Genomic DNA, 26938 nt, shown 5'->3' on the forward strand with positions numbered 1-26938 from the left:
GAAAAGTGAACTTTGAACTTGAGCCTGCTTCGCAGTCTTGAGAAGCAACCGAGTGAGTCTTCACATTTCTTATTGAAGGTATGCATTCAGCAGAATGAATTTTTTTTAAATTACTTTCGGATGGCAAATCGTGAGTGGCTGCGGCTGACCTGAACTGAAAACAATGACAAAAACGTTTCAGTGCTTGAGCTTCTGCCACTTGGAAGTTATGTTCAAAAGCTTACCATGCTGCAGACATGTTCATGATGTTTCTGGTCTGCATAGCAGATGAGTGAGAACATGTTCCAAGAGGGTCTGTACCAAGTGTACTTCAAAGAGCACCCACAGACGAGGCTCACTGAGCAGCAGAACCTGCACCACGCCAGGATTCATCGTTGGTTCTCTTCTGTGGTCAACACCAGGCTGCTGGTCAGCGGGGTGAGTCGATCCTGATTTGTGGTCCAACAAATCAAAACAAATACGATGATACGATTAAAGAAAAATAGTATTTCTCGTTCTCGTCGTACTGAGTGACTGTTATGCACACCGCTTTTATGAATTTACTTTTCATCACGTGATCATGTAAAACAAGCAGTAGGCCACATCTCAGGCAGATTTCCAAAATGCAACGTTTCGTTCAGTCTCTCCATTGATGGAGTGTTTGCACATAGGTGGTGCAGTTCTTGAGCGGCGCTGTCTGCGTGTTGACCGCCACGTGCCATGCGTGCGTGAGCTACGACTGCTCCGTTGCCATGACGATGCCGGTGTGGTCCAGCATCCTCGTGAGTCAGCGTCAGATCATGCTTAACCGTTTGACACACATGAACAATCAAGTTTGTTGCTGTTGTTACAGTTCATGGCTGCTGGATGTGTGGCAATAGAAGTTCAGAGGAAGGCCAATAAACTCAAGGCAAGCGTTTGATTAAAACAATACGACCTCTATCATATTCTAAACAACCCTGCGTTGATTCACGTGTTTAATTTGTTCCAAGATCATAACTCAATTTACTCATTAATTATATGAATTGAAATATTAAAGAAGTAGTGCACTTTAGCCATTTTCAACAGGAAAAGGTTTAATATTGTGTCTCGAATCAATTTGATAAGTTCATTATTAATTATCATGTCTATTTAACATGTTTAAAAACACATTTTGCCACTTGCTGTCGACTGAAAATGACATCTCGTGCTAAGTGCTCATGTCCCAACCAATCACCTGGTTTTTGATGCTGGTCATGTGACATTTGCATCACCCAAAATGTTTTTTTTCAATATGAGTTTTCCTGAACTATAATAACCTTGCTCTACACAGATCATTATCCTTTTGAGTGTTCACCTCCTCTGCTTGCTGATTGGTTCTACCCTTCTGTTAGCTTACTGCATCTCGTCTCAGCGGCCACCTACGGTCAATACGAGAAAACAAGTGAGTCCCTTATATGACTGTGCTGTATTGTAAAAGTTAACGTACTGGTCACTACTTCCTCTTCTCAGCTTGTCGGCTCATACCTGGCTAAGGGCAGTGCAGTAGCGTTCACTTTGCTGTGTCTGATACTGTCCCTCTATATCGTCTTGTTGTCGTGGAGAGGCCTCCGGCGCTACGGGAGTACGACAACCCGTGTTCGTGGGTATGACCGTGTCTCACAGGTGACCTGCTTCCTTGTGTCACTTCTGGTCCAAGAAGCAAATTATGACTCATCGTTGTCTATACAACAGGAACCAGATGGAGACACTGGGCCTTTACTGGAGCACGTGGACTCAGTGTGATGGTCGGCCTGTCCGTCCGAGCGTCCATCTTATCTCAAGTTATTGTCTTTGCACATTTTGTCTTTTTCCATAAGTCACTTTCTAACATTGTGCACATAATACAGTAATATCATAATTAAGTAGAATATAAAGAATTTAACAACCTGTGCATCATTGTAAAAAAAAAAAAAAGAAAAGGACTAATGTTTTGATTAAAAAAAAACAAAAAAAAAACAGCAAAAAAAAATGGATTCATCCGAATTGTTTTTTTCTCTTAGATTCCACCAATATACACCAAACACAACAACTGTAGGGCAAACTGTTGTATCCTTGTTTTTTGTTTGATTTTTGGTCAACTTTTTAGCTGCTTGCAAATCTCCTTAATGCTGCATACAGCCATACTCGAAAAACAAATGTTGACATCTTCTTGATAAACCAGTCTGAATACATACTTTAGAGTTCCATAGTTACTGAACAATTAGTAGCTACCATACGTCTCCTGCATGGTTAGATGCAAATTAAATATGGTTCGAGTAAAATGAACAGTATACTGTTGTCGTTGTTTTTTTTAACAATTTTGCTATATGCCATAAATGTAACATTAAAGTGGCCAAAACTGCAGTGACTCACTTTAGTCCAAAACCTGTATTGCAAAGAAATAACAGCAGCGATGGAAAGTATAGTTCGTCAACAAATGATACTTCTCTTGTGTCATGTGACTTTGACAACCTCCACATTCAACATTCCAATTCTGTCAAGCGAATGTCTATGATGCCCCTCGTTGTCTTTCTCAATCAGACGCATCTTGACTGCAAAGGTAACTTCGCACAATTTTCCATCCTGATTTTGAAACTCAATTCCATGTGGGGTCTTTTTTTCCCACTGTAATTCCCCCCCCCCCATGATAAGATTGAAATGTAACACTGATATTTTATGCTTAGAAACATGACGTGTTTTTCTTTCATTGCACAGATGGCCTTTTCTCTTGGCACCTTGAGCCTCCTTTGTGTGATCTGCGGACTGCTGACTGGAGGCGTAAGTCCTTATCCAACACGCTGACTGAAAATAAACACGATGATGTATTTCTGTCGTCATTGTTCCGCAGTTTAATTCTAAAAATGCGCTTCTTATTTTTTTACAGTCGTCTTTCGTTCTACTCCATAAGCGAAGTTAGTAGTTACAGTATAACTCAATGAACAATTTCTTAGTTTTGTTACATCTGATTTGACTGACATTTTTTTTTCTTTTCTTCCTGAATTGACAATTGTGTCGCAGTAAATAATTGTCCGCCAGGCTGGAGTCAGTTGAACTGTAACTGTTACATCTACCAAGATGAAGGAAGGACTTTTGACGATGCAGAGGTATGGAAAGACATCCTTGTACTGTTGTTCCCAACCAGTTTTCAGAGAAGTCCTCTTGCCTGTTAATTCAACATTTTGGCTGGGAGTCAAATCTGTGTAGCTGGCGGATCTAAATAAGTGAAATCAAATGTTTTTCTCTTTTTGTATCAGAACGTCTGCAACATTCTCGGTGGGAATTTGGTTTCCATCCAGAATTTAGTGGAAAATGCATTCATTCAGGAACTGGCCATAGCGGGTGGTAATGCTGACGTATTCTGGATCGGACTCAGTGATACAGCGACGGTAAAATATTCATCAGTACATTTCTGATTGTATCCCAGCACTTATGTTTGGCAGTGGCATTTTTGCCACATAGAAATGGAAGGTGTTCTCCAGAATAAATTTTGTCACCATGTTGAACGAAAGAGTTGTCGAGGTGTGCCTCATCCGCATTGCAAGGTTGGGATATTTTTAACTAGTAGAACACGTCCATCGAGGTTGACGTTACACGTCACACAAGCGGAATGAGCACTCCAGTTCAACTTTGTGAATAAATCCACTTTCAAGTAACTTATACAGACTTTTTAACACTCCAGTCACCTGCAAACCCAAACTCCAAGTTGACTCATAATATTGTCGGATTCAAAGAACATCATCTACATGGCGACCAACCAACAACACATTCAATTCCAATCGGTCGTTATCTGGAGGCTTAACTCATTCATATCATACTTATGTGACTTGTTTTCTAGGCTGATACCTACGTATGGACTGATAAATCAAACAATACTTTCCTTAACTTTGACACTAAAAATGGTGAGCCAGACTCCGACACTGGTGACTGCGTAGTGCTTGATGAGGATGGTAAGTAAACTCGGTGATCAGTTTGCCAAGAACATAATATTGCTATCCTTAGATATTTATTTATTTATTTCAGATGTACTTTGGAAAACTGCGGACTGCACGGATGTGGAGCCATACGTTTGCATCAGACCGACACATTAAATGTCTATGGAATAAAACATGACATGACAAACTGAACACTATCATCTCGGCCTCTACTCTTCTACTTATTCAAGTTAAATGTTTACGATAAATGTTGCCTTTCATACTTAAAATTGTAAATCTGTTCATCTAATCTCTCCCGCTGTGATTTGCAATAAGACCAACAGATGGCGCCATTACAACCGAAGCGTAAACGCTCATTGCAGTACGACGTATATGTATATGTACTAGAGCAGGGGTGTCGAACTCGTTTTTTTCGCGGGCCGCATTGTACTCATAGCTTCTTTCGGAGGGCCATTATGACTGTCAACCCAAATAAATGTATGAGCACCTCATATTATATACAGTAAAAGCTACAAAACAAACTGACAAATAACTCGTTTTCAAATCAGACAAGTAAAAACTGGTCAAATATAAAAAAAAAAAAAAAGATATTATTAAAAGTAGTGACACGAATTTGATGCACAATTTGTCTTCGCGGGCCACATAAAATGATGTGGCAGGCCGTATCTGGCCCCCGGGTCTTGAGTTTGACATCTGTGTACTAGAGTATAATCTTTCTTTTACTTTCTATTTTGTGATATTATGTTAGAATTAAATTTTATTTTGTCAAGTGCTTGCACACAACAAAATTATCTGGATGAATCATTGAGTAAATTCAACACCATTTTTTTTGTGCTCCCACTAAGAAGAAAAATACGCAACTGATGACATCATCGTTCACCATATACACACAGACTGACACAAAACACACACTTAACCATGAGTAAAAATAAAAAATAAAAAAAAATTAAAGGCTACTTTCTCACGCCATGTGTGACTAACACTTTCCAGCTGGTGGCGGGAGCAACTAAGAACAGGAAGACAAAAATGGTAACCATAAGAGCACTGGTTCTTAGCCTTGTTGGAGGTACCGAACCCCACCAGTTTGGTATTGCGCATTCATCGAGTCCCTCTTTGGTGAGAAATAAACAACTTTTTTTTCAAATTCAAGACATCAATGTTTTCAATGGTGCACAAAATGAGCTGTGCTTGAACATCCCATTGTTCAAAGAACAAAACCAACACAATGAATAAAACGAATTACTACATACCTGCAAATCAGCATGACTTCTGTTGTTGCCTTTGCGAGGCCAGTTCAGATATGCATCATCACGAATTTACACGAGAAATCGGGTGTATTAGGTCCTCTGCAGAGGAGGCTCTGCTGAACCCCTGAGACTAACTCACCGAACCCTTAGGGTTCGATCGAACCCAGGTTACGAACCACTGCATTAGAGCAATGGACACACTGCGGATAAAAAAAACAAAACAAAAAAAATGCATCAGTACATTCATTGATTATTCACAAGTGGATAATTAAATTAAACTAAAATAATGGAAAAACATCTGACAGGAGCCTTGCAAACATTCATCAATAATTTATTTGTGTTCATCTCCTGAACCAGCGACAGCGTCTCTGAAAAAAATTTCCACCACTTTTTCCAACGGCACGCTTTTTGAAAAATGTAAAGTTACTATACAAATTTTTATTAGAAAAGAATAAATTAACTGTGGAATTCAGTTATCATCATTGTTAATGTTCTTTTTTTGTTTTGTTGATATAATCAATTCCACACTTGTATTCCTACAGCACATCGAAAGTATTCATGTTAACATTTACATGCTCTATTTCTTTGCTTGTGTTAAAATCAACTCGGATTGGACTGACTCTATGGGGCAATGGTATCATGTCAACTTGTGTAGCACCGGGATAGAAAAACAACAACAACAACAGTGAGGGGAACATTGTTGAAAAGCGTGAATATTAAAAATCCTAAGAAAACAATGTCAAGCCTCTTTAAGAGCATTAAAAAAAACAAACAAGTGAGTAGAAATTGTCTTGGCATGGCTTGACACAAGATTAACGAGAAGGAGGCTGCACTGAACCACACCAGACTCTGACGTTTCCACAAGGGTCATTAAAGGCGACACTATGTTGAGGGTGGGGGTGTCTTTCATCTTCAGTGGCATGCGCAAAGAATGGTGCATTGGATTGGGACGTTTGCACATAGTTTGAGTTTGGGACCCTAATGATAGCATGGAGATGCTGGCGTGAGACTGAAAGTGAGGAAAATAAGCACAGATCGAGACTTGACGCAACAAAAGTGATGTGGTCGGTTGTGCAAAACGTAACACGAGGCTGGCTGGCGGTCGGTCCTGAGAGCTGTGCTTTTCTAACCCTGTCCCGTTGTATGTGGTGACGTACGGGAAAATTCCTTCACTATGCACATACCGATAATCTGACCAAACCTTTGTGATTATTGACGTCGGTCAAGGCCTTTTTAAAAGATGCCTCTAAACAACTATCCTGTGGTGTCAGGTCACGGGATGTAAAAACAATCAGACCAAACGTGAGTATTTTTACTCCCCTCCGATCAAGGTCAACAAAGGCCTGATTGTCGGGTGTCTCTAAACGATTATCCTGATTGATCCTTCCATTTCAAGCCATAAATGCTTGATTATCAGTGGTCTCGCAATGATCATCCTGACCGACTATCCCGTTGTGTGATGCGGGATAAGCCGGGTACGCACATCCCAACAGATAGACCTAATTTGAGTATTTTTCCTCCATTGCCCATTGCACACCTTTCTGATCAAAGTCAACAAAGGTCCAGATATTGTCAGTTTTCTACTGCACTTTATCAGTTTCAGGAAAAAGTCATCGGATGTGCTTAAAGGTTGATCCTGAGGGTTACCCCGTGATGAGAAGTATGTTAAGAGTGATTTTCCTTCCCCGATCAGACCAGAAAACAATCAAGGCTAACTATTGTAAATATTAAAAAAAGTGTGTTGGTAAATCGGTGTACTGCACACATACTGAGAACCGGACCAAATATGAGCATTTACCTCACTTCCAATCAATAAAGACCTTTTTTTACGGTAATGAATTGAAGTCTGCAGTTACCTATGAGTTACCAGCCAAACTAAGTTTGTTCTTCTTTTGTATTCCCATGCTGTCTCTCATAGGTGAGCGTTGGTACTGCAACACATGGTTGCATTCATACTATGTTGGTCATTTGGTGAACAGTTCTCACACTGTAAAAGGATATTTTTCCTTGTCATGTGTGCGCTAGCTCCCTCACATGATAAAAATGGGTAATGATGTTAAAAATGTGTGTGTGTGTGTGTACCTGGCTTTATGGCTTTTCTTTAGTCCTGATGACATGTCTGTGAGTGGAGGTGACATTGTGCTTTCGGAACTTTGGCGAATCTGTGTGGCTGCCACCAGTGCCCACATTATGTTTGGCACCCCCAAAAAACTAAGCATTGTAGCACCCATGAACGCAAGTGTTCTGACCCTCACTGTTTGTGTGTGTGCATGTGTGTACAGGCACTATATGGACACAAGTCTTGGGACACAATTCGGATGGGTGAAAGGTTTAGTAAGTAGTAGTAATTTACTGAGTGGTATTTCAAATAGATGATTTTGCAGTCATTTTCATTGGATTCCCACAAAGGACCTAATGACGGACATGTGACTATTCCAACAGAATAAAATGGTTACAGTGAATCTTTTAATTGTTGCTTTTTTTCTCCTCCAGAGAAGAAAAAATCCACAGACTGTTTTTAAATTCATGAGGATTAAGTTAAATCTTGTCATGTAAAATTCACAACACTATGAGATTAGTCTTGTATTTATTTTGGAAAAATATTAGTGTCATGTAAATTAAATTATAATTTTTCAAGAAAAGTTAATATTTTCAAATTAAAATGATACTTTGTCAAGAGAAAATTATAGCACGACACTGGAATAGTTTTTTCGACATAATATTCTGAGATTAAATGTCGCAATACAACATTGCAGTAGTATTTTTAATGTAAAAATATGAATCTTATTTTAAGATGATTTTTTTAAGAGAGTTGTATTGCAAGAGATAAAATTATAATCTCACGAAAATTAAATTATATTTCTCCAAGAAAACAGTCTGAATATTAAGTAAAAAAAATGAACTCAAACTTTTTGCCAGCTAAGTAGTGGTTCAAATGGATGATGTGTAGAAACTACTTCCTGTGTTTGTAATGGCCGCGTGTCCCAATACTTTTGTTCACATGCCAAATAGCAAGAGCTGCCTTGCTCTGCAAAGATCCCAAACTGAAGAGTGTCCAGGCGGGACTACATCCAAGTGACGAGGGTCTCATTAATGGTAAGTTTCTGGAAAAATTTCCGGTGAATTTCCATGGGAATTAACTTGCAATTGTTGACTTTAATAGAATAGCATGAATGAATGCAGAAATAGAAACATTTTTGTTTTTACCACAAGCAGACATTCATCCAAAATACCTTAGGTGACTGTCCTTGCCCACTTGCGTCACAGTTTACAGTACTGTATTGCTCCACTTTTTTCTACTTCACTCGCGTGGCGGCGGATCGACAATTCATTCATTCGTACTTGCAATTATTTTGGCCTGCAGCACAATGCAAAAGAATAAAGACATTTTCCAATTTCATTGTGTGACAGTTCAAAACGGTTGTTTTAGTCAAAACGATGCAAAAGAAATTTTTAGTAGCAAATAGTACAGGAGCCAATTTTCAATGTTATAACTTTCCGGTTTATTCCTGTTAATTCCCATGGAAACTTTGCAACCGTGAAAATTCTCTCAATTTTGGAAATGATGAGCGTGAGCTCAGAACGGAAGGCAAAAGCATCAAATTTGCAAATCCTCTGCGCATGACACAGTCGGCAGTCTTTCTTCCGAGAACAAATCCAACACTGTTTGTTATTGCTGAAGTCCAGATTGCATTCTATCCTCGATGACCTGCGACCGCTCCATCCAGCCTGTGGGTTAAAACCTGGCGAGGGAATTTTTGTCATAAATCTTTGCCAGATTGTTGTTGGTTTTTTTCCTTCTTCTTAAGAAAAGTCGTCTTCTCCATGTTTGATAATAAATATGCAAGGGAAAAATAAAAGATGAATGGGAATACTGAAACCCAACACACTTGTATGGGTTTTTAGGACTGGTGGCTCAAAACCAGCAGGAATCCTCTGGGGTCAGGGGGAACAACTTGAAACACACAAGACTGGGCTCTCTGACATCCACTGGGCCCTGTAGCTCGCGTCCCGAGTGGAGAGGGAGGGTGCGATAGCATGGAGGGAGGGCCAAGTACAGTTGTTGTGAGTAGGGATGCGGTGAAAAGGGGGAGGACGCCTTTTCGGGAAGGTCTCACACCAGAGTTCCAGGTTTGGCCTTGTCGCGTCTGTACCACTGTACATCCGCCAGCTCGGAACAGGAAGGGCCGCCCAGGAAGCAGCTGTCAGCGAACGACCTACCGAAAGGAGGAAATGGGCATCAGAAAAACAACAAAACGGGGGTTAGATGTTCTCAGTGGCCACAGCAGCCCCCGTTTGCCCAAAACGTATTGCAAGACGGAGGAAATACTGTGAATATTGAAAAATAACCTGCTAGTGGATTTGGGCCAAATGGAGCCGGCTGCCATGGCCAACGGGGACAAAACCTCACCCAAAAACTTTTCAAGGCCATTTTGAAATAAACACTGCTTCATGCTAGGGAACGGGACGTTAGGACACCTGGAATGATCTGTGATGTGAAAAGGGCTACGGTTTCCTTTACAGCGAACATCTCTTTGTTAGTGAGGCAACATAAAGCGTGAGAAATTTGAAAGCAGATTAGTGAATAAGTACAAGTTGAAGCCAGAAAGAGAGAAGCACTACCACCACCACCACCACCACCACAAAGAATGCATAGCTTGGGTTGGGGGGGTTCTTGGACTAGGGACAGTACCTCTAGACACCAGAGCTGGGTTGAAGAGGAGACCGACAGAGGTCCTCAGTGGGAGAGCTGTCAGCTGTGCCTCTAAAGCAGAAGACAGCAGACACACACCCACACACACCCACACACACAAGGGAAGCTGTGTTAGTGTAGAGCAGGGAGAGCCGTGAGGAGGAGCAAAGTTAGGCTGCAGAGTGAAGCCAATCGTGAAGCCAAAGAGCAGCTATGCGAGACAAAGGAGTAGCAGTGTGAAACATGCCGAGCGCCTCCCGGGGGTCTCACCCGCTCTGCCAGTTCAGGATGTGCTGCGGACTGCAGGGGGGCATGGCTGCATGCTCGCTGGAAGGCGTCATACTCCTCTGGCTGTGTGGGGACGCGACTACGAGGGGGAAAATGATCCTTGGTTAGGAACATCGATAACATTGGCACATATTTAACACTTAGCTCGACATCCCTCATCATCACGCGCACATCAGTCACCATTAAGTCACAGACGCTAGAACTGAACTTGAGGATGGCGAACAAAAATAACTCGTGTGCGTGCCTTTTATGTTAAATAAAAGCAAATACATAAAAATCCTTTCTTATCCGATAACACACGGAAACAACGGGATAATCAGTAGAATATTCGGCTTGAAAGATATTTGATAGCTGTAGCGCTCGTTCACTTTATTCAGAGAAGCGGCAATTAATCGACAACAAATCGATTATCAAATTGATTGGCAATTATTTTCGGAATTGATTGAAAAAATAAACCTACAAAAGAATGTGTAGTCTTTAAATAACCCAAGAAATATGTTTTTGGAAAGTAGGAGGAAGCCGGAGAGCGTACCTGACAAAAAGTCAGGCAAACCGGCATACTATTATTACAATGATGAAATGAGCACGAGTAAAGGATGAGCACCTGGTGAGCCTTTGGCGAGCGTTCCCACCCTGCTGCCCCGCCCGTGTCCTAGCGTGCCTTGCTGTGACCCTGTTTCAGATGAGGTGGACCCCGAATGGGAGTGACTCCTCTCCTTCAGGCTCCCGGACGACCTCTGGTACCAGCAGCGCAGCTCTTCCGAAACGGCCGCCCTCCCGCCTCCTCCGCTGCTCCCCTCTCGCCCCAGCGATGGAGTCCGTACGATTTGCGAGCGGGATGGCGTGAGTCGCCCGCCGCCCTCGCCGCCCTCCTCCCCTCCCCAGGCCTCCTTGTAGAGTCCCCCGGCCGTGTAGGAGCTGGAGGTCTTGAACTGGGCCTTCACGCTGTAGTGGCCTTCCTGGTCGCTCTCCAGGCTGCGCACCACCACCGGGTTGGGGCTGCCCTCCACGTATAGCGGGTACTCTTTGATGCGGTACTGGGAGGACGGCTGACTCTGGCTATGGAGGTAGACGCCGTGGTGTCCTCCGCCGATACCGCCGCCGCCCGAACCGCTAACCGAGCCGTTCTTAGCTGCCAGGTTTGGCATAGAGCCAGAGTTGGACGACCCCAGGTGACCAGCGGACCTGAAGGGAATACGTGAATCAAAGAATCAGAGAAGGGAGAAGCTACAAAAAGAACTTTCCCAACATCTAGAAAGCTGTTCGAGGATGTAGTACATAGTCTGTCGCCTTGATAGCCTTCCGTTAGTCTTACCTGTGCCGCTGCCGCTGCCTGGCTTTGGAGGGAGAGTCCTCCCCGAGGGTTGAGTAGTTGGGGTTGCTACTGGGCACCAAGGTCCCGCCGGCGGGGTAGAAGTGCTCGGAGCTGCTCTGACTGGTGCAGGAGGAACAGTCGTCCAGCGGGTCGGAGCCATTGGAACTGCGTGTTGGGCCCAGGAAAAAGTCCGGGCTTCCCAGTGTGCCCAGGGCGTGCGGATGCGTATCTGGGTCCGATATCAGTTTTCCCTGGGATTCCAGACTGGAGCTGCGGTTCCTAAAGTGCTGAGCGAGACTGTGCAGACGTGTGGGACTGATGTCCACTGACCTGTGGGACACGCAAACAACACTTTACAGACATTACAGGAAAAACAGTTTTCAAATACCCCCACCACCATCACCATCAAAACACCGTTATCATGCGTTCTACAAGGTTCCATCATCAGATCTTTTAACTGGCCCAAAACGTATTTGAAGAAACAGAAAGAATGAGACAGAAGTTAAGTTGTCAAGAACGGACCTGGTGGAATGCACATAGTGTGGCGTCCGGGTTCTCAGGTCCGGTGTGGACGGCATGCTGGACTGAGAGTTCCACTGAGGGAGGCTCCTGATGGGGCTGCTTTGCAGAGAGTTGCTACCTCCTGCTTCTGTGCTGCCAGAGCTCGGGAATCTTCTGTGACTATAGAGAAAATGTATTATTTGAATGAATTGTACACAAAATACTTGAACGGGCATCATCATCTGGGGTCCCATGCCGTGACCGTTTTCTTTTGGAAAATATGTGCCTTGGCTTAAGGGCTGCAAAACACCGTTGGAGTCCTAACCCCTACCTCGAGTGAGACGAGCGCTTCTTGACTTTTTCATACGGCTCATCAAGCGATGACTCGGTCCACATTTTGGGCTTGATGGGCGATTTGTCGTAGTCGGCGCGGCCGAAGTGCAGGTGCCGCAGCCCGTCCAGGGACTGCGGGGGCGGCGGACGACTGTGAGATGGCGGGCGCGGGGGGAGGCCTTTGTGGGGCGATGCCATTGGTGAGAAGTTGGGGGTCCCGGTCAGTTGGGAGTCTTCATCGTCCAGGACCAGCGCATCGGACAGCGAGCTGTCTTCAGAGCCCAGGTTGGCTTCTACAGGACCCAAGAAGAACAGGGGGTGCACATAGTAAGGCAAAATGTGTCCGTGGTTAGCCTTCACCCGTGCAATAGTAAAGCTTTTGAGATATTTATCGGATTGTTTTGTCATCCTATTTTAATTTTTTATGACCAATAGGTTATGGCAGCTTTTTGTTCAATATTTTGTCATATTTTGTCACTTTTTTGCTGAAATTAAAAAACAAAACATGTTTTTTTTTCATCACGATTTTTCATTTGTTTGGTCATCTGATTTGGTTAAAGACATTTCAAAGAAAAAAATTGTTCTTTTGGCTTTTCAGTTGATCAGTTTTTAATGGTCATATATTTGCCAGCTTTTTATAAATAATAATCCTATATAATTTGAGAAAACATTTAAAAAAAGCATTTGTTATTGTCATTTTTGTCAAATAATGTTCCATGGTCAGAACGCACCATTAAGCGACGCTTATGCAATAGTAGTGTTCAGGGTTTTGACTTTGTGATTTTGTCATATTTTTGTCATATTTGTTTTCTTTTGTTACCATAGTTTTTTTGCAGCATTTATAAGCCACTACACAAATACTGAGTGTGACGGTACCTTCAATTATAAGCGACGCCCTCTGCGTAGGTTTCTTGCCAGAGCGAATCCGATATTCATTGATGGAATTCTCGATCTCTTGTAGCTTCTTAAGCGCGTTGAGATAAGATGTCTTCCTCTGCTTCTTCAGCTTCTTGCTGCTCACGTGTGGGTCACTAGCCAGGCGCCGGGCGGCCTCGGTAATTTGCGACTGAATGGCGAACTCCCGCTCCAGCCGCTCCAGTTCTTCTTCCTGGGACGAGCATATGCAAGGATATGATGACAACGCCGGCAAGATTAGCTAGATACATATTTGTGATCCAAACACAACAAGCTTAGTTTGCAGACGCCGTAATTCTCCCTTACTCTACGTATATAGTGGCTGCCAAAGAAAGCAAGGTGCAGATTTTCTCACCGCTGAATCGTCTATAGAAACATGTGGGGCCTCCAATAATAACAAGGCTGTCTTTCCCCTCATTTCTGCTGGGATTTGTCAAGCAGGGATCACCAAGTCAAACATCTCAATCCTACTTGAAGCTAAATATAGTATCCAAGGTAATGCAACAAGGTGTATTTGGCAACTAAAATGAAATAAAAAAAAAAAAGTTGAAAACGCATACCGCTTGTTGTAATTCTTGATCCTTTGGGTATTTTGACAAAACAGTTGAAGTGTGTTATGAATTGCCCCAAATCTTCACAATATGGAAATCATTTACCTCCCCCTTCGGAAGAATCTTCTGCTCATCCAGTTTGAAGGCAGTACCAATCTTTCGCCTCACTGTGGGCGCTTCCTCGCCTGGGTCGAGAGGGTATTCCTTGGGAAGTTTTCCTGTCAGCTCCTGCCGATTGAAAGTAAAATGAGGCTCCAAATCAAGATTCAGAAGAGAAGGAATTTTTTCAAAGTCTTGGCATACAGCCTCTCTGATACAGATGTTCTTGAGCTCCTCAAGCCTCTTCCTCAGCGTTTCCTCCAGAGCTTCCTGGCGGGCCCTCAGCGCAGCCAACATGTCCTTCTTGGCTGTTTGGGAGCTGTCTGATTCCTGAGAGCCTGCAAAATAATTTGAGCCGTTGAGTGTCAAGAGCGTGTTGCTATGCTGATGTTTGCAGTTGTGAGGTCTTGGCTGCCCGGGAAAAATAAGGAGAGATTGTCCATGCACCTGCACAAGCCTGCCAGGATGTTTACAGGGAAGTGAGTGGAACATTTCGATAAGGAAGTTGTTTGTTTCAAGGAAAAAGGGGGGCAGTGCAGAGGACAAAGTTGGTGACGCACATTCTCTGGGGGGGGGGGGCAGAGATGGTGCCAGTCTTGTTTGTAACACACCTTTAAATTTAAGACAATCTGCTCACACACACACACACACACACACACACACACACACACACACACACACACACACACACGCACAGACACACACACGCACGCACACGAGCTGTCGCCCTCTCCTCGGGAAGACAGAAACAACGCAAGAAAGACTCACCCGCTGAGAAAGCTGTGGCAGAAAGAAAAACACATGACTTTAATTCACACAAGGTTGGATTGTTGGCTATTCTTACTATGGCTTTGAAAGACACAATGTGAAGCAATGGTCCTCAGGATGGTAGACTGGCCTACTATAAAGAGAACAGTGTCTGTTGTTGGCATGGCAACCATGTATCACCTACTTTGGTCTGTAATGTTATTAAAACTAACTGGACCGTAGCGTTGGGCTCATGTTACTGTTGAGAGACCATTTTGCTCCAAAGCGGAGATTCTCCTGTATTCATTGGAGTGACTTCTCATGTTCTGATCGAGTCACTTTGCGGAGAGGATCGTAGATAAATAAACATATGCACCTGTGCATACACCGTGTGGTGGAAATTATGAAGGAAGTGTCTTTTACTTATGTTTGTTTATAAGTCTATGCTAATGGCACCAAAGGCACTGCAGCATTAAACATCAATTCATATGTATAATGGTTATAAACTAACAAATTGTTGCAAGTGGTCACCGTGGACCTGAGATTGAGGGCAGCAAAATGAAGAATGTAAAATACTGCAATGTCCAGTAGCCAGCGCTAAAATAATGTGCGTGTTCTTTGAGCAATGGCAAGAAGAAGATTGCAGACCCAGTAAAGTATTGAAGAAGGGACACTGAGATAGATATGACACACTATGACAAGATGGTCTTCATTCAGCAGTGCATTGTCAAAAGATTAAGCAAGCATATATACAAAAGTTGAATATCACATTCAAGAGGAAGAGGTGGGAGACAGACAGACGCTCTGCTCTGCCTTGTGTTAATTATCGCGTCACACAACACACTTGTTCAGGACATGTCCGCATTGTTTAAAAATGCCATTGAAAAGCTGACCTGATGAACTTCACATTCCCATAAACTCTAAATTTAGAGCTCTGGAGCTCAAGTGTATGCCAGACGCAGGGCGGTGGGGGGTAAATACAGAACGGCACATCAACAACCAATCACAGCTCAGCTAGCGAACGTCACGCAATTCAACAGCATTGTTGTGGTGTCCGTTTTTGAGGACATACCTTGCACAACAGCTTTAAACTCAACCGTTGCTTTGGAGACACCGAAACTAAACTTGTTGCCAAGTCGTGGATATGCAGCGACTGCGCGTTTAGCTCCACGTTGGGTCATTGTTTACTTCATATTAATACTATCTGTTTATGCATTCAACTTTTAAGCAAACATAGAACAGGAAACTATCGAGTGGCTGCTGTCACGAACATTTCTCACTATCTGATGGCGATAATATCAGCTGCTCATCGTAATATCACAATTCTCGATCACATTTATATAATCATGCAGCCTTATGTAGTGCAACGGCTGTAATAATGATAATAATAATAATAATAATAACAATGGCAAATAATAAATAATAATTTAATACATAAAAACACACAACTAGCGACCTGGCCCACCTGTCCAATTTAAATACGGCCCCTTGAGAACAGAACAATTTGTGTGTGTGTGTGTGTGTGTGTGTGTGTGTGTGTGTGTGTAAGAACATGCACAAAGGATGGCGTCTCTATGAAGGCAGCTGTTTCTGTCCATCCAGCTGTCAACCAACGCCCTGTTCCAATGCCACCACTCAAGAATGCGCTTGCCTATCAATCTTTCACTTTTACAGTCCCCCGCCCGGCCCCGAGACACACACACACACACACACACACACACACACACACACACACACACACACACACACACACACACACACACACGTACATATAGTATGTACTAACCTGATGAGAGCAGACTGCCACTACTCCCACTGATAATCTTCCCTTTGCTGCCCATGTTGGCCAGTTTGGAGATTTTCAACGTTCCCGTTTCAGTGAGGTCGATGGCAATCTCGCTCAGGCTGCGTGCAGCGTGGATCTTAGACTGGACACACACAAACGTGCGAGAAGCGAGGATGTCATCATCAAGAGCTGGCAGGTTCTCAACTGTCATGTCTGATTGTGATTGCGAGAAGATCGCTGACCTTGCTCTGCTTGCGGTCTAGATAGAACTGGTGTTGGCTTATGGCCATGGCCCAGATGGACTTGATGAGGGCCGGACAGGCATACCAGGTGTGCACTGCGATGCCACTGTGGCCAAACGTTCTGCGTGTCACCGACGCCCTACAGTAAAAGCGGACACAAGGCCTCTTTATATACACTGAATGCAAAAAAAAAAAAAAAAAGGACTTTGTTACAGAACACAGATGCGATCGTGACAATCTGCAATGTAGAGACCAGATTAAGTGACAAAACTGTAAAAACCTATCGGTTGATTTAACAATTTAGAACAGTGATTTTTGAGGTTTGCTGCGGGCTCACAGTGGGAACTGGAAAAAGTAGATACAGAATGTTCCACAAAAAGATTTGCAGTAAGACTATTAGAGTGCCACTTTAGCAGCACTGAAAGGGTTCTCCGGCGCTTGCAAGAAGATGAGGCACGTATTAGCCACACACGACGCTGGTGTGTTTGCTCATCCTTATTTAAACACACACTCACGGCTAGCTCACCCTAATGACAGCTCCTCTCAAAGAAAACACCGCTGCTCACCATTTCACCCTGTACCTCACTGTTTTTCCTCCCCCACGCAACACCGCACATATGGAGCCATGTTAAATAAATATAGGCACAAAAGCAGCCCGCTCACACAGATGTTAAGTCCTTCGCTGGGTCACCTTGTCAAGACCCTTTGACGTGTGTGTTTGCAGACTGTAAGATATGATGTTTTTTTTTTAATTGAGGTACATAACTGGACTGTCAGTTCATTCAATAATGCCATTACTGCTTCTGTTTTGGATCATGGGCTTTAAAAAGTCAAGAGTATCACATTCAATCTCCATGCATGTTCCATAACACTACACCAAAAGTGACTTAAGTAATTCGCTGTCCCATTGACACTTCGGGTTTGTCAACAGGAATCCAACTGTTCACCACCATCAATGATCAAATCCATTTTTCATTGAGTAAGTATGGAATAGGGGTCTCGTCCAATCTATCTCAGAATAAAAGGTCTTTAAAGTGGTGTAAGGATGAACTAGATGGCGGTGTTTTTAGATTAGGAGGGGGATTTTGCCTTGTCCCGTCAACAGCTTGGGAGACAAATGTCTCACACTCAAACAAAGTAATTACATGTATGGTAAAAATTATTGTGTCGTGGTAGGTCACAAACAAGTATTTGCTGCGGTTATTTATGTCAGGGAGTGAATGATGACCGCCATGTAAAAAAGCCACTGATGTTAAACTCAAGCAATGTGGTGAGTCAGAATCACTCATATGCGTTACAAATGCGAAAAGAAATCACTGTTCTGTTTTGTTTTCGCCATCTTTAGGTCAGAAGCCTGTATTTTTGGAAGAGCCAACCTGTGATTGACTATTACTTGAAAGATTCTTTTTTTTCTGGTGGTTTCCTTTCTTGGTTGGTTTTGTGCTCATATTGTCACAGAACATAATATTTTGTGGGTCTCGAAAGATCATTTCAAGTATTTGAAAACAAATTGCAAGATAAGATTCTGTTTTGAAAAAGTCTGGAAGTAAGTTAAATATTATATGCAGAACATCCTTGACATTCATACATAGGCAACACTTCAATCTTCCTTTACGCCAAACAATATGAAAGTTGCCATGTAGACTCACGCACTCGCTATTGTTCCAACCCAAGACAATGCTGAAAACTTTACAGTGTATGAACAATTTGTGTGTGTGTGTAAGAAGGATGGTAAAGAAAAATGACTTGCGGCAATGGGACTGGAATCCAACAGCAGTAAGATTCACTGTTATTCAATAATAATAAACTCATCAATACATTTTGAACAAGCATGGAATGTCGACCTTAACCAGATGTGCATGCAGTATAATCAAATTGCCTTCACATTCCAACGATCAATCTGTTGTAGAAATTTACCTCCTGGGGTCATGAACTTCCACTGAGAACTTCTTCTCTCTGAAGTAGAGATTCTCCAACTGACGCCATTGGAACACCTGAGGTATGAGGAGACAAAACACGGCCCGACAATGAGTCCACGCAACTTTGAAGGGAATCCTTTTCTCTGGAAGCGCCGCAAAGAGTAGGGAAAAAAAAAAAAAGCTCACAGCGTTTGATTATTGCACGCTATATCCAAAGCCGAAAAACGTATTCCTCAGCATGTGTGCCGTTACATCCTCCGCGACTTGCTTCACCGATTGTAGGCGTGTGTGGTTGTGTGAGGGGAAAGTGTGTAAAGTTTTCTCTACTCCCGAAACTTGACTTGGAGGAAGGGGAAGGGGGGCTTTTAGGGCTCCTGACCCCTCCTCCCTCCCAAAGGGACTGTGCTTCCTGCTCAGCGGTCGGGGAGGAGAGTATGTGTGTGTGTGTGTGTGTGTGTGTGTGTGTGTAAGTAAAAAGAGTCCAGGGGAGGAGTGATGAAGCGTTCTGTGACCCCCCCCCCCCCTTCCTCTCTACAATTGAAATGCCCTTGCTTTGTTTGATCGGAGCTCAGTGCACACATAAACACACACTGTCTGAGTCTGGTTCTAGTTAGGGGGAGAGAGCAAGAGATAGAGAGAGCGAGAGAGAGAGAGAGAGAGAGAGAGAGAGAGAGAGAGAGAGAGAGAGCTGATGAAAGGGCCGAGTGACCCTGATGCAAGCAAATGCACACGAGACAAAATATTTAGGAAGAAAGTGAAAAGAACAACAACAAAAAATGTAAACTACAAGACCTGGTGCTGTGGATTGATGTGCTAACCACTTGTTCTTGAACACTTATTTTCTTTGTATAATTTTGATTCTGTATTTTGACCATATGAAGCATTTTGTGAGTCTGTGAAAAGTGCAATATGAATACAATTTACTGAATGAACAACATCTGTATTCATTTCGGTCATGATCGTGATGTGAAAAACTGCAAAATGTTCATAGCGTTTCATCTCAAGTCTTGTGGAAGGAAAGCGTGCTCTTTTATCAGACTTCTTGCTCAATGGCGTGTGAAGCGCAAATGTAGCATGGTGCTAAATATAGTAGGTGGGGGCAGATAGTGAGGGACTGTATGAGTTGGCCAGAATAATGACGATAAGAGACATTTATAATTGTGTTCAGACACGACATGTTTGTACTTTCAAGCTGATTTTTGTTTCAAAAAAAGAAGCCAGGGTACTGCAGAGCCTGGGAGTCATGCACATGTATGCAATAAATAATAAATCCGACACACAGAAATACACACATCACTGCACAAACATTCACATGCAGATGCCAAACTGGTCGACAATCGGGCGCTCGTTTCCTGAACACGTCACAAAATAAAGGTCAGATCTGATAGAGAGTAAAGGCCTTTCTTTGGTATGGTAGAGAAGAATAGCTTTTTAAAATAGCATTGGCAGGGGTATTATTCTTTTCTGCTGCTGGACCGCAATGCAACGACCATGTGGGTGGGGTTCTGGTGTATCCAGCCGTCGTCAAGGCAAAGCCCATACACTTTTTCCTGTTGTTTGTATGGGACTGTGCCATTTTGGAGGGATGACATATCTGGAAAAAGTAATGGGAACCGGCTGGATGTCTGGATGCGTCTGCATGCTCCAGTGAGTGGGTGGGTATGCTCAGAAATGAAATCATCTGATATGCTCGAAATCAGTCAGTCGACAAACCTGTCTGGGCTAATGATGTAGTAGAACCTCCCATGCTGTGAGATTCAGGTGCGTGTGTGTGGTCCGCGGTAAACTGAGGTACTTTCACATCCCTAAATAACAAGGTCTTATACAGTAACCATAAAAAGCAATTAAAAAAAACCACCAGTTGCCTATTACACGGTATAGTGACTTAGTAGCTTACAGATGATCATTTCACACAGTAATTATTTTAACTGTGGGAAAAAAAGAGGAAAGTCACTCCAAAATAGCTTACAATTAAGTGTTGTGTGTTTTCCTAACTGAATCCGCCATTTGCTGGCAAGCAAGCGATGACAGCGTGAGTCAGTGATTACTGCAGCTAATACGCTTGACTGAGAATCCGTTCTTACTCTCTTTTAGCGAAGCGTATATCTTCCCGCTATAGACGTCACAGCCTGTTTTCACCAATACAAACAAAGACTTTTCTACATATACAATATTCCTTCTCAAAAGCAAGTTCTTTTTTGCACATCCAATATTCCTACTAAAGAGCAAGTTTAGATTTCTGGTGAATCATTACTGACAAACAGGAAAGCTTCAGCAGACGGGATGTCTTTGTCAGGATGGCAAGTTCATAGCTCAGTTCCTGTGAGTTGGTGTAAATTTGTTCGTGTGTGTGTGTGTGTGTGGGGGGGGGTGCTTTAGAGTGTGTTGGTGGCTCTTCAACAAGTAGGGATGGTGATAAACCCATTAACATCTTGTGAGAAGAGGCAAAACGCCAGCGAGCAAGGCCTCAGGGGGACTATAAGAGTGCAAGAAAGGCTTTTACATGGAATACTGCATGACACCACTGATTAGGTGGAGAGAGAGGGAGAAAAAGAGAGAACGCCTGATATGCTAAACATCTCCAGACAGTAGTATCTGTGAAGCACCGTCACTGTTCCCTAATATAATGAGCTGACTCACGGTCGGGTGGAAAAATGAGTCGTAACGTTTTAGTCACACAGGAAAACTGCGAGACGACTTTAAAAAGAGCTAAAAATGGAATTATTCAGTTGAAGATAAAAAACTAACAGTTTAGTGCTAATTGATACCTGTTGCTTTCAGTAAATTTTTGTTAACTTCTCGCGGCATCCGTCCACCCAATGTTAGCCCTCACGTGTTACTGTTTGTATTTTTGCAGTAAATTCAATAGACCTGGGGTTGCAAATATGATTTTAAAACGATTAATGATAGTTTTAGGGCACTAATATTTGTGTGTGGTTGACTTGCGATTATTTTCCTTAGTCTTACATGTGACAAAACAGTAACATCAAATATGTATAGCAAATTTAAAAGGACAAACACGTAAACAAAACACTATTTGTGGAATAGTCGGATTAAGTCTGGGTTGAATGGGGTGAATAAACAAAAATTGCACCTTTTAATAACACATAAAACAATACTAGAGAATGTAACGCTATAAATGTGTTTTATAAAGTGTAATGACTGTATATACTGTAGTGCCATATTTGTGGCTCTCTTTGCCCACATGCACTGGGGTTGCTCTTGAAGGTCATAACTCACCTTTCTGGGCTTGACTTTGTCCTGATGGTCATACTGAAATATGCCTTTATAGCTCAGTCCCAGCCACCATGGGATCCCCTGCTTATCCTTGTGAGAAAATGACAATCAAAACATCACCTGAGTGTGAATGCTTTGACAGCAGGAAAAATTGTACAACCAAAAGCCCAGATCGCCTTATGCGCCATTATGACTCCAAACTGCCTGCTTACAAATTCAGAATGAATAACAACACATGTGAAAAGAGGGTGGTGTGGAAAAAAAGAAGGCACGGTAGTAAAACTGTACCTTTACGGCGTAGTAATGTACTCCATATGTGGGTAGGGACTCCACAATGCTCATGTAGCTGAGGACGAGGAAAGGACCATACATGTGAGACTTGTTTCCAAATGGACTAATAGCGCTAAAGTGGCGTTAATACTCACTTTACAATAGCTTGTCCTCTGGACTGCCCGTTGAGCTTCTTGTAATGCTCGATGACCCGCTCCTCACTGTGAAAGGAGAAGAAAAGCTTTTAAAAATGAAGAAAAAAGGTAAATTAAGAGAAAAGAAAGACAAAGAGATTTGATTATCACCAGTAGGCCAGGGACGGGTGCTCTTTTAGGGCCTGGGTGGGCAGAGCAGGGAGCTTCTTTAGGTCAGACCTGGTTGCCTCATTACTATATGGGGAGATAGACCACAAGGCATGGTCAAGACATCTTTTTTGGTTCATAAAGCTTTGAAGTGACATCAATGAACTGTAGCGAGAGGACTGTATTACGTTACATTGAAAGGACATTAAATCAAGTAAAAAGACATTAAAGAGCGACAGCGGATGCTCTGCGCTGCAGACACAGAGGAAAGAGTCAAGTAACAGGAAGCCAGAGAGCAATAAAGAAATGTATTAAAGAGATATTAGAAAGTTAAAAAAAAGATGGAAGGGAGGAAAAGACAAGAGGCACGGCTCCAAACAGACTTGGCTTTGGATGGAGGTTTCAGACCGCCGTTGGCAGGAGGTCACGAAAACCACGCAGTAATCCGTAAGTTTATCTGCCAAACCCCGAGAGGATTGGGGAAAGCCCTGGGAACACGGCCGTCTAGCGACTGTCTGCCTGCTTCTTTGACGTATCAACGCATTTTTTTGTGTGCATCATATGTTACCTTTTATATTCTCTGGGATCATGTAGGTTTTTCCCAAGCCCTTCTCGAAAGCCCTTCAAGATCAATTTTCATGCTTTTACAACTGTGTTAAATTACATATTTACGGTTAGGGGAAGGAAACCACTTGGGTTTTATGTGATTTCTCCATTTAACAATTAAACTGTTTGGTGAGCTTGCTACTGTATTTGTTTTGAAAGAAGGAGTCATATGTAAAGTAGGTTTTATTCATACTGCGCCGATTCACAACAGATCTGATCATATCTTTAACCATTGAGGAGATAAAAAAAACCAAACTCCTCATAAATATATCTTAGCCGTCTTCACATGTCCGAAAGCACTACTTTTCAGGAAATTAAAAAAAAAAATCATCTTGCTCTAGTTGCCGAACACCTCATTGTTCAAGTTGATATTATATCTTATATTGCTACCATATACCGTTACACAGCAAAAGATGGACTGCATTATTTAAAGAAAACATGAAACTGACCACATTTGAACATATGAGCTTGCTGCCTGAGAGTAATAATTAAAAAAAAAACTTAACCCAAAATGAGCAAACACTTGGGAACGTATAACTCCCTCTAAGGAAGAAACCTTGATCTGCCCGTTGGCTGAGAAACAGCATGGTAGAATTACAGGGAAATGTTGCATATGGCTTTTGGGATGGTGGGAGGAGGGTCGGGACTCAGAGTTTATAGGTAGAACAGTATGTGGGTGTAGGGCATGGGGGGGGGGGGGGGGGGAGTGGGCAGGAATGTCACCAGAGTTTGTCACATTCCAACTCGACTTGCTTGACTGAAGGAAATGAGGTCAGACAGTGAGGCTGCTGCAGTGTGTCAATGTTGCTGGGGCAAAGTGATGAAGGGTGACACACTTTGAGGGCGACACATATAAGAACATGCAAAGAATCATCTATGTGTGTGTGTGTGGGGGGGGGGGGGGGGGTCATCAACAAGAAGAGAGAGGTCCTACCTGGTGAAATCACTTTTGGCCTCCTGCAAAATGATAACAGGAATTATAAGTATGGGAAAATTTAGCATGCACCATAAAACATCACATTGCAATCACTGCCGTCATCTTTTTGAGGTTTGTGAATGAAAGTGCACATTATGCTTTTATTTTTATTTTTTTATTTTTTTTTACTGTGTTCAAAAGGATTGAAAAGGGCACCAGCGTAGACTACTTGCGTAAAAACATATGTAAGCATATACATGCAAGTATACTTGTAAAGGGCGCGACGATGCGAACCAAAAGCGTCACCCGGCTGCTGGGTTACATTAGAAGTGGCTGAGGGCAGCCAGGAATGTCGATGGCCGCCAACAAAGACATTGGAGGCTTTTTAGGATTTCAACTTGGAAGCATCATTACACCATCCCTGACAGAGGGACAAGCGCATTACATAATGTCAGTTTAATCCTCGCCAATTAGCATCAAACGCTTGTGACCACATCGTGGAACGGGGACTGTTTCCTTGGATCAGATCAAGTGTGCCGTTTCAGGAAAATGTGGCCGGGGAGGCGGGGAAGCACTTTGTCTTACTTGAAGAATATAGGAAGCCAGTTCAAAGACGACATCGCTGTCCACTTCAATGAGCTCCTACGAGAGGAAAGAGACACAAGGAGAACATGATGGAAATGAGACACGTTGCCAAACTGGGGTGGGGAGCAGCTGAAATGCCTCTGATGTTCATGTCTTGCCACAAGACTGCCTGATCATTCTTTTCATCCGCCTTCAAACTGTTGCCATCTCTCATTTTGTGACCCCCATCGTGTGGATGGGGCTGGGAGATTAGGGGGAGGGGATTTGGGATGCTATCAAGCTTACTGATTATTCTTAACATACGCTTTAAAGAGTTTACTTACACTTTTGGAGGCATCACACATGAAAGCCGAGATTTGGAAAGCGAGGAGAACTCTTTTGCCTGTCTCTGTTTATAATATCCAATGTATATAATGGGTGGATGTGAATACTGGGTCAAGTATGCCAGGAATGCTCTCTTTCCAATCCAACTCTTAATTGGCTAGGTGAGATCAGACGAAACGCGAGACATAGTACTGTACTCATACCACCCACCGCGTTTCCCCCTTCAAACACAAATGTGTCATTTTGTAATGAACGCCAAACACAGAGTTTTCATTGTGAGCATCACGAATGGACACGTTTCTGCTTTTTATTAGCATGAAAAGTAGATATCAATGACCGTGGGAACAAAGAACAGCTGCTCGTATTTGATCCATTGAAGATCTCTGATACTTTATTGTGGAAGGCTGCCATCATTTTGCAAGATGGTTGCCCTCTTCTGGACACTACACCACGTGGCAGCATGAAAAGTGGAGTGGAGTGATTTTTAAACTGCGAAGGAATCCCTGTACAAGTACAGTTCAGTTTTGTTTAACATATATTAAATTTGTTTGCATTTAATCTTTAAGTATTGATTAATTTTCAACGTTGATTAAGGTAGAATTTCTATCTTTTATGTGCAATTATTTAATAGAATTAATTTTAGGTGGTGCTTGCTGTGAAACCACTGACCTATTTTGCATATTTGGCAATCATTTTCTACATTGGTCAGGGCTGTTCTCCAAATTTCAGTCAAGACAATATGGCAACGATACCCCAAATGTACCACAATAATAACTGCACTTTAGCTATTTATACCAAAATATTTTTTTCCCGTTTTTTAAACAGTATACATCCATCATGGCTGCCGTTTTTGAATTCCCATTAATTAGCACTTTTTTCTCAGTTCCGCAGGGTCTGCTCAATTTCATGCTTGTATTATCAAGTAAATGGCTGATTTGCTTATCTGCTCTACTAACAACATTGAGCAGATGGCCGTTAACGGTTCATTTGTTAAATCATTCGTCATTTGCAGGACCAGATCCCACTATTTTTGTTTGAGATCAAATCTGTACAAGCAAAAGCAACATGGACGTTATCTACTGTCATCTTCAAAAAATGTTAGGCGTACCACTTTTGAAACCAATATTGTACAGTCATCTAGTCATTAACAAAAAGTACGGCAACGGTAAACTGATTTACCTTGTAGATGATGGACTTGGCATTGAGAAAAAACAGCTCAATGGTGGCATTGTCTTTCAAGTACGATATACTCTCTATGTAGAACCTGAATGTGAAGGAAGCAAAAAAACATCATGTCATTTCCTATAGAGCAAATGCATGTATATAAGTAGTATATAAGTAAATCTCTGGAGAAAACAGCACACAACTGATTGTACTGTCAATTTGCACTCCTTGGAATCGAATGAGATCTGAATGACAAAAGGATGAAAATGCACTATTGGACAGGTTTTCATGTATTGTTTACAGCCCTGGTACTGGATTTCTTTAAACAGCTGGTGAGTGAAATGACAAAAATGACCACAAGGAGGCACTACAGCCATCTTGATTGGTGAGCTTGTGTCTCATTTTCCACATTCATAAACCACATCTGCTCTCTCACCTTGTAAGCACCTCACACCACTCACACACACACACACACACACACATACACCCCCACACCACCATCACCACACACACACGCACGTGCGCACACGTACTCACAGCACACACACACTGTGAATAGCAAAGCACAGTAACCCACTTCGGGCAGGCCACTTGCGAGGCAAAGTAACATAATAACACTCTAAATTTAGCTCATGAATGCATGTATGTACGTAGGGCTTTAGGGAAGCTACGATGGGAGTATGTTGGGAAGCTGCTCATTCTTCACGCCTACGTTAAAAGATGCTTATCCCGAAATGCATTCCAACCACCTTAGGTTAAGGAAACACACATTTTGACTATAGCTAGTGAAAGCAGGAGATTGTAAGAGGATCACTGACAAAAGGGCCTTATCGCTTTGCCAATTGAGGAAAATGCAAGACTGGCCTAATCAATGTCCCCGTATGAACGTTTTATTAAAGCCACATAGTCCTGACATTTATTAAGCATAACTCAAACACAATACAATCCGTATACTTTAGTTCAGTGAAAACAATTTGCCTGGGTTGG

General features: G+C 42.6%; 3 protein-coding genes across 12 annotated transcripts in view; 2 read left to right on the forward strand and 1 right to left on the reverse strand.

The window, feature by feature from the left end:
* The first annotated feature begins 36 nt into the window (after positions 1-36).
* On the forward strand, positions 37-1808 carry tmem253 (transmembrane protein 253). The gene is made up of 7 exons (XM_085914100.1): positions 37-78; positions 268-417; positions 651-761; positions 833-889; positions 1292-1402; positions 1471-1623; positions 1693-1808. Exons 2-7 carry the CDS (start codon positions 268-270, stop codon positions 1741-1743), a joined length of 633 nt encoding a protein of 210 aa, XP_085770226.1. The 5' UTR covers positions 37-78; the 3' UTR covers positions 1744-1808.
* A 674-nt stretch (positions 1809-2482) lies between these two features.
* On the forward strand, positions 2483-4090 carry LOC147055708 (snaclec botrocetin subunit beta-like). The gene is made up of 7 exons (XM_085914110.1): positions 2483-2539; positions 2695-2757; positions 2864-2891; positions 2998-3083; positions 3234-3365; positions 3815-3926; positions 4000-4090. Exons 2-7 carry the CDS (start codon positions 2695-2697, stop codon positions 4065-4067), a joined length of 489 nt encoding a protein of 162 aa, XP_085770236.1. The 5' UTR covers positions 2483-2539; the 3' UTR covers positions 4068-4090.
* Positions 4091-5482: 1392 nt separating this feature from the next.
* The window catches only part of frmd4a (FERM domain containing 4A), an 89096-nt gene continuing 67640 nt past the window's right edge, over positions 5483-26938 (reverse strand). For 3 of the 10 annotated variants that reach the window (XM_085914208.1, XM_085914202.1, XM_085914210.1), the window contains exons 5-22: positions 25967-26051; positions 24464-24520; positions 23897-23919; positions 22360-22443; positions 22210-22275; positions 22073-22130; positions 21788-21874; positions 18546-18622; positions 16629-16770; positions 16387-16528; positions 13860-14191; positions 13165-13396; positions 12287-12581; positions 11977-12135; positions 11455-11784; positions 10744-11324; positions 10122-10218; positions 5483-9375 (exon numbers count right to left, since the gene is read on the reverse strand). In XM_085914208.1, coding sequence (XP_085770334.1) covers positions 9273-9375; positions 10122-10218; positions 10744-11324; positions 11455-11784; positions 11977-12135; positions 12287-12581; positions 13165-13396; positions 13860-14191; positions 16387-16528; positions 16629-16770; positions 18546-18622; positions 21788-21874; positions 22073-22130; positions 22210-22275; positions 22360-22443; positions 23897-23919; positions 24464-24520; positions 25967-26051 — 2950 coding nt within the window. In that variant the 3' untranslated portion in view covers positions 5483-9272. Of the gene's footprint in view, positions 9924-10076; positions 11325-11454; positions 11785-11976; positions 12136-12286; positions 12582-13164; positions 13397-13859; positions 14192-16386; positions 16529-16628; positions 16771-18545; positions 18623-21787; positions 21875-22072; positions 22131-22209; positions 22276-22359; positions 22444-23896; positions 23920-24463; positions 24521-25966; positions 26052-26938 lie in introns of those variants that run through there. The other 7 variants (XM_085914207.1, XM_085914212.1, XM_085914206.1 and 4 more) reach the window with 7 other exon arrangements.

The sequence above is a fragment of the Syngnathus leptorhynchus genome, chromosome 6 (assembly GCF_054491065.1).
Source record: "Syngnathus leptorhynchus isolate UIUO chromosome 6, UIUO_Slep, whole genome shotgun sequence".
In the NCBI taxonomy this organism is placed as follows: domain Eukaryota; kingdom Metazoa; phylum Chordata; class Actinopteri; order Syngnathiformes; family Syngnathidae; genus Syngnathus; species Syngnathus leptorhynchus.

Coding starts and splice junctions, on each gene's coding strand:
- tmem253 (XM_085914100.1), top strand. CDS start 268: ATGAGTGAGAACATGTTCCAAGAGGGTCTGTACCAAGTGTACTTCAAA. Junction 762..832: donor CGGTGTGGTCCAGCATCCTC/GTGAGTCAGCGT, acceptor CTGTTGTTACAG/TTCATGGCTGCTGGATGTGT. Junction 1,403..1,470: donor CGGTCAATACGAGAAAACAA/GTGAGTCCCTTA, acceptor TCCTCTTCTCAG/CTTGTCGGCTCATACCTGGC.
- LOC147055708 (XM_085914110.1), top strand. CDS start 2,695: ATGGCCTTTTCTCTTGGCACCTTGAGCCTCCTTTGTGTGATCTGCGGA. Junction 2,892..2,997: donor CGTTCTACTCCATAAGCGAA/GTTAGTAGTTAC, acceptor ATTGTGTCGCAG/TAAATAATTGTCCGCCAGGC. Junction 3,366..3,814: donor GACTCAGTGATACAGCGACG/GTAAAATATTCA, acceptor CTTGTTTTCTAG/GCTGATACCTACGTATGGAC.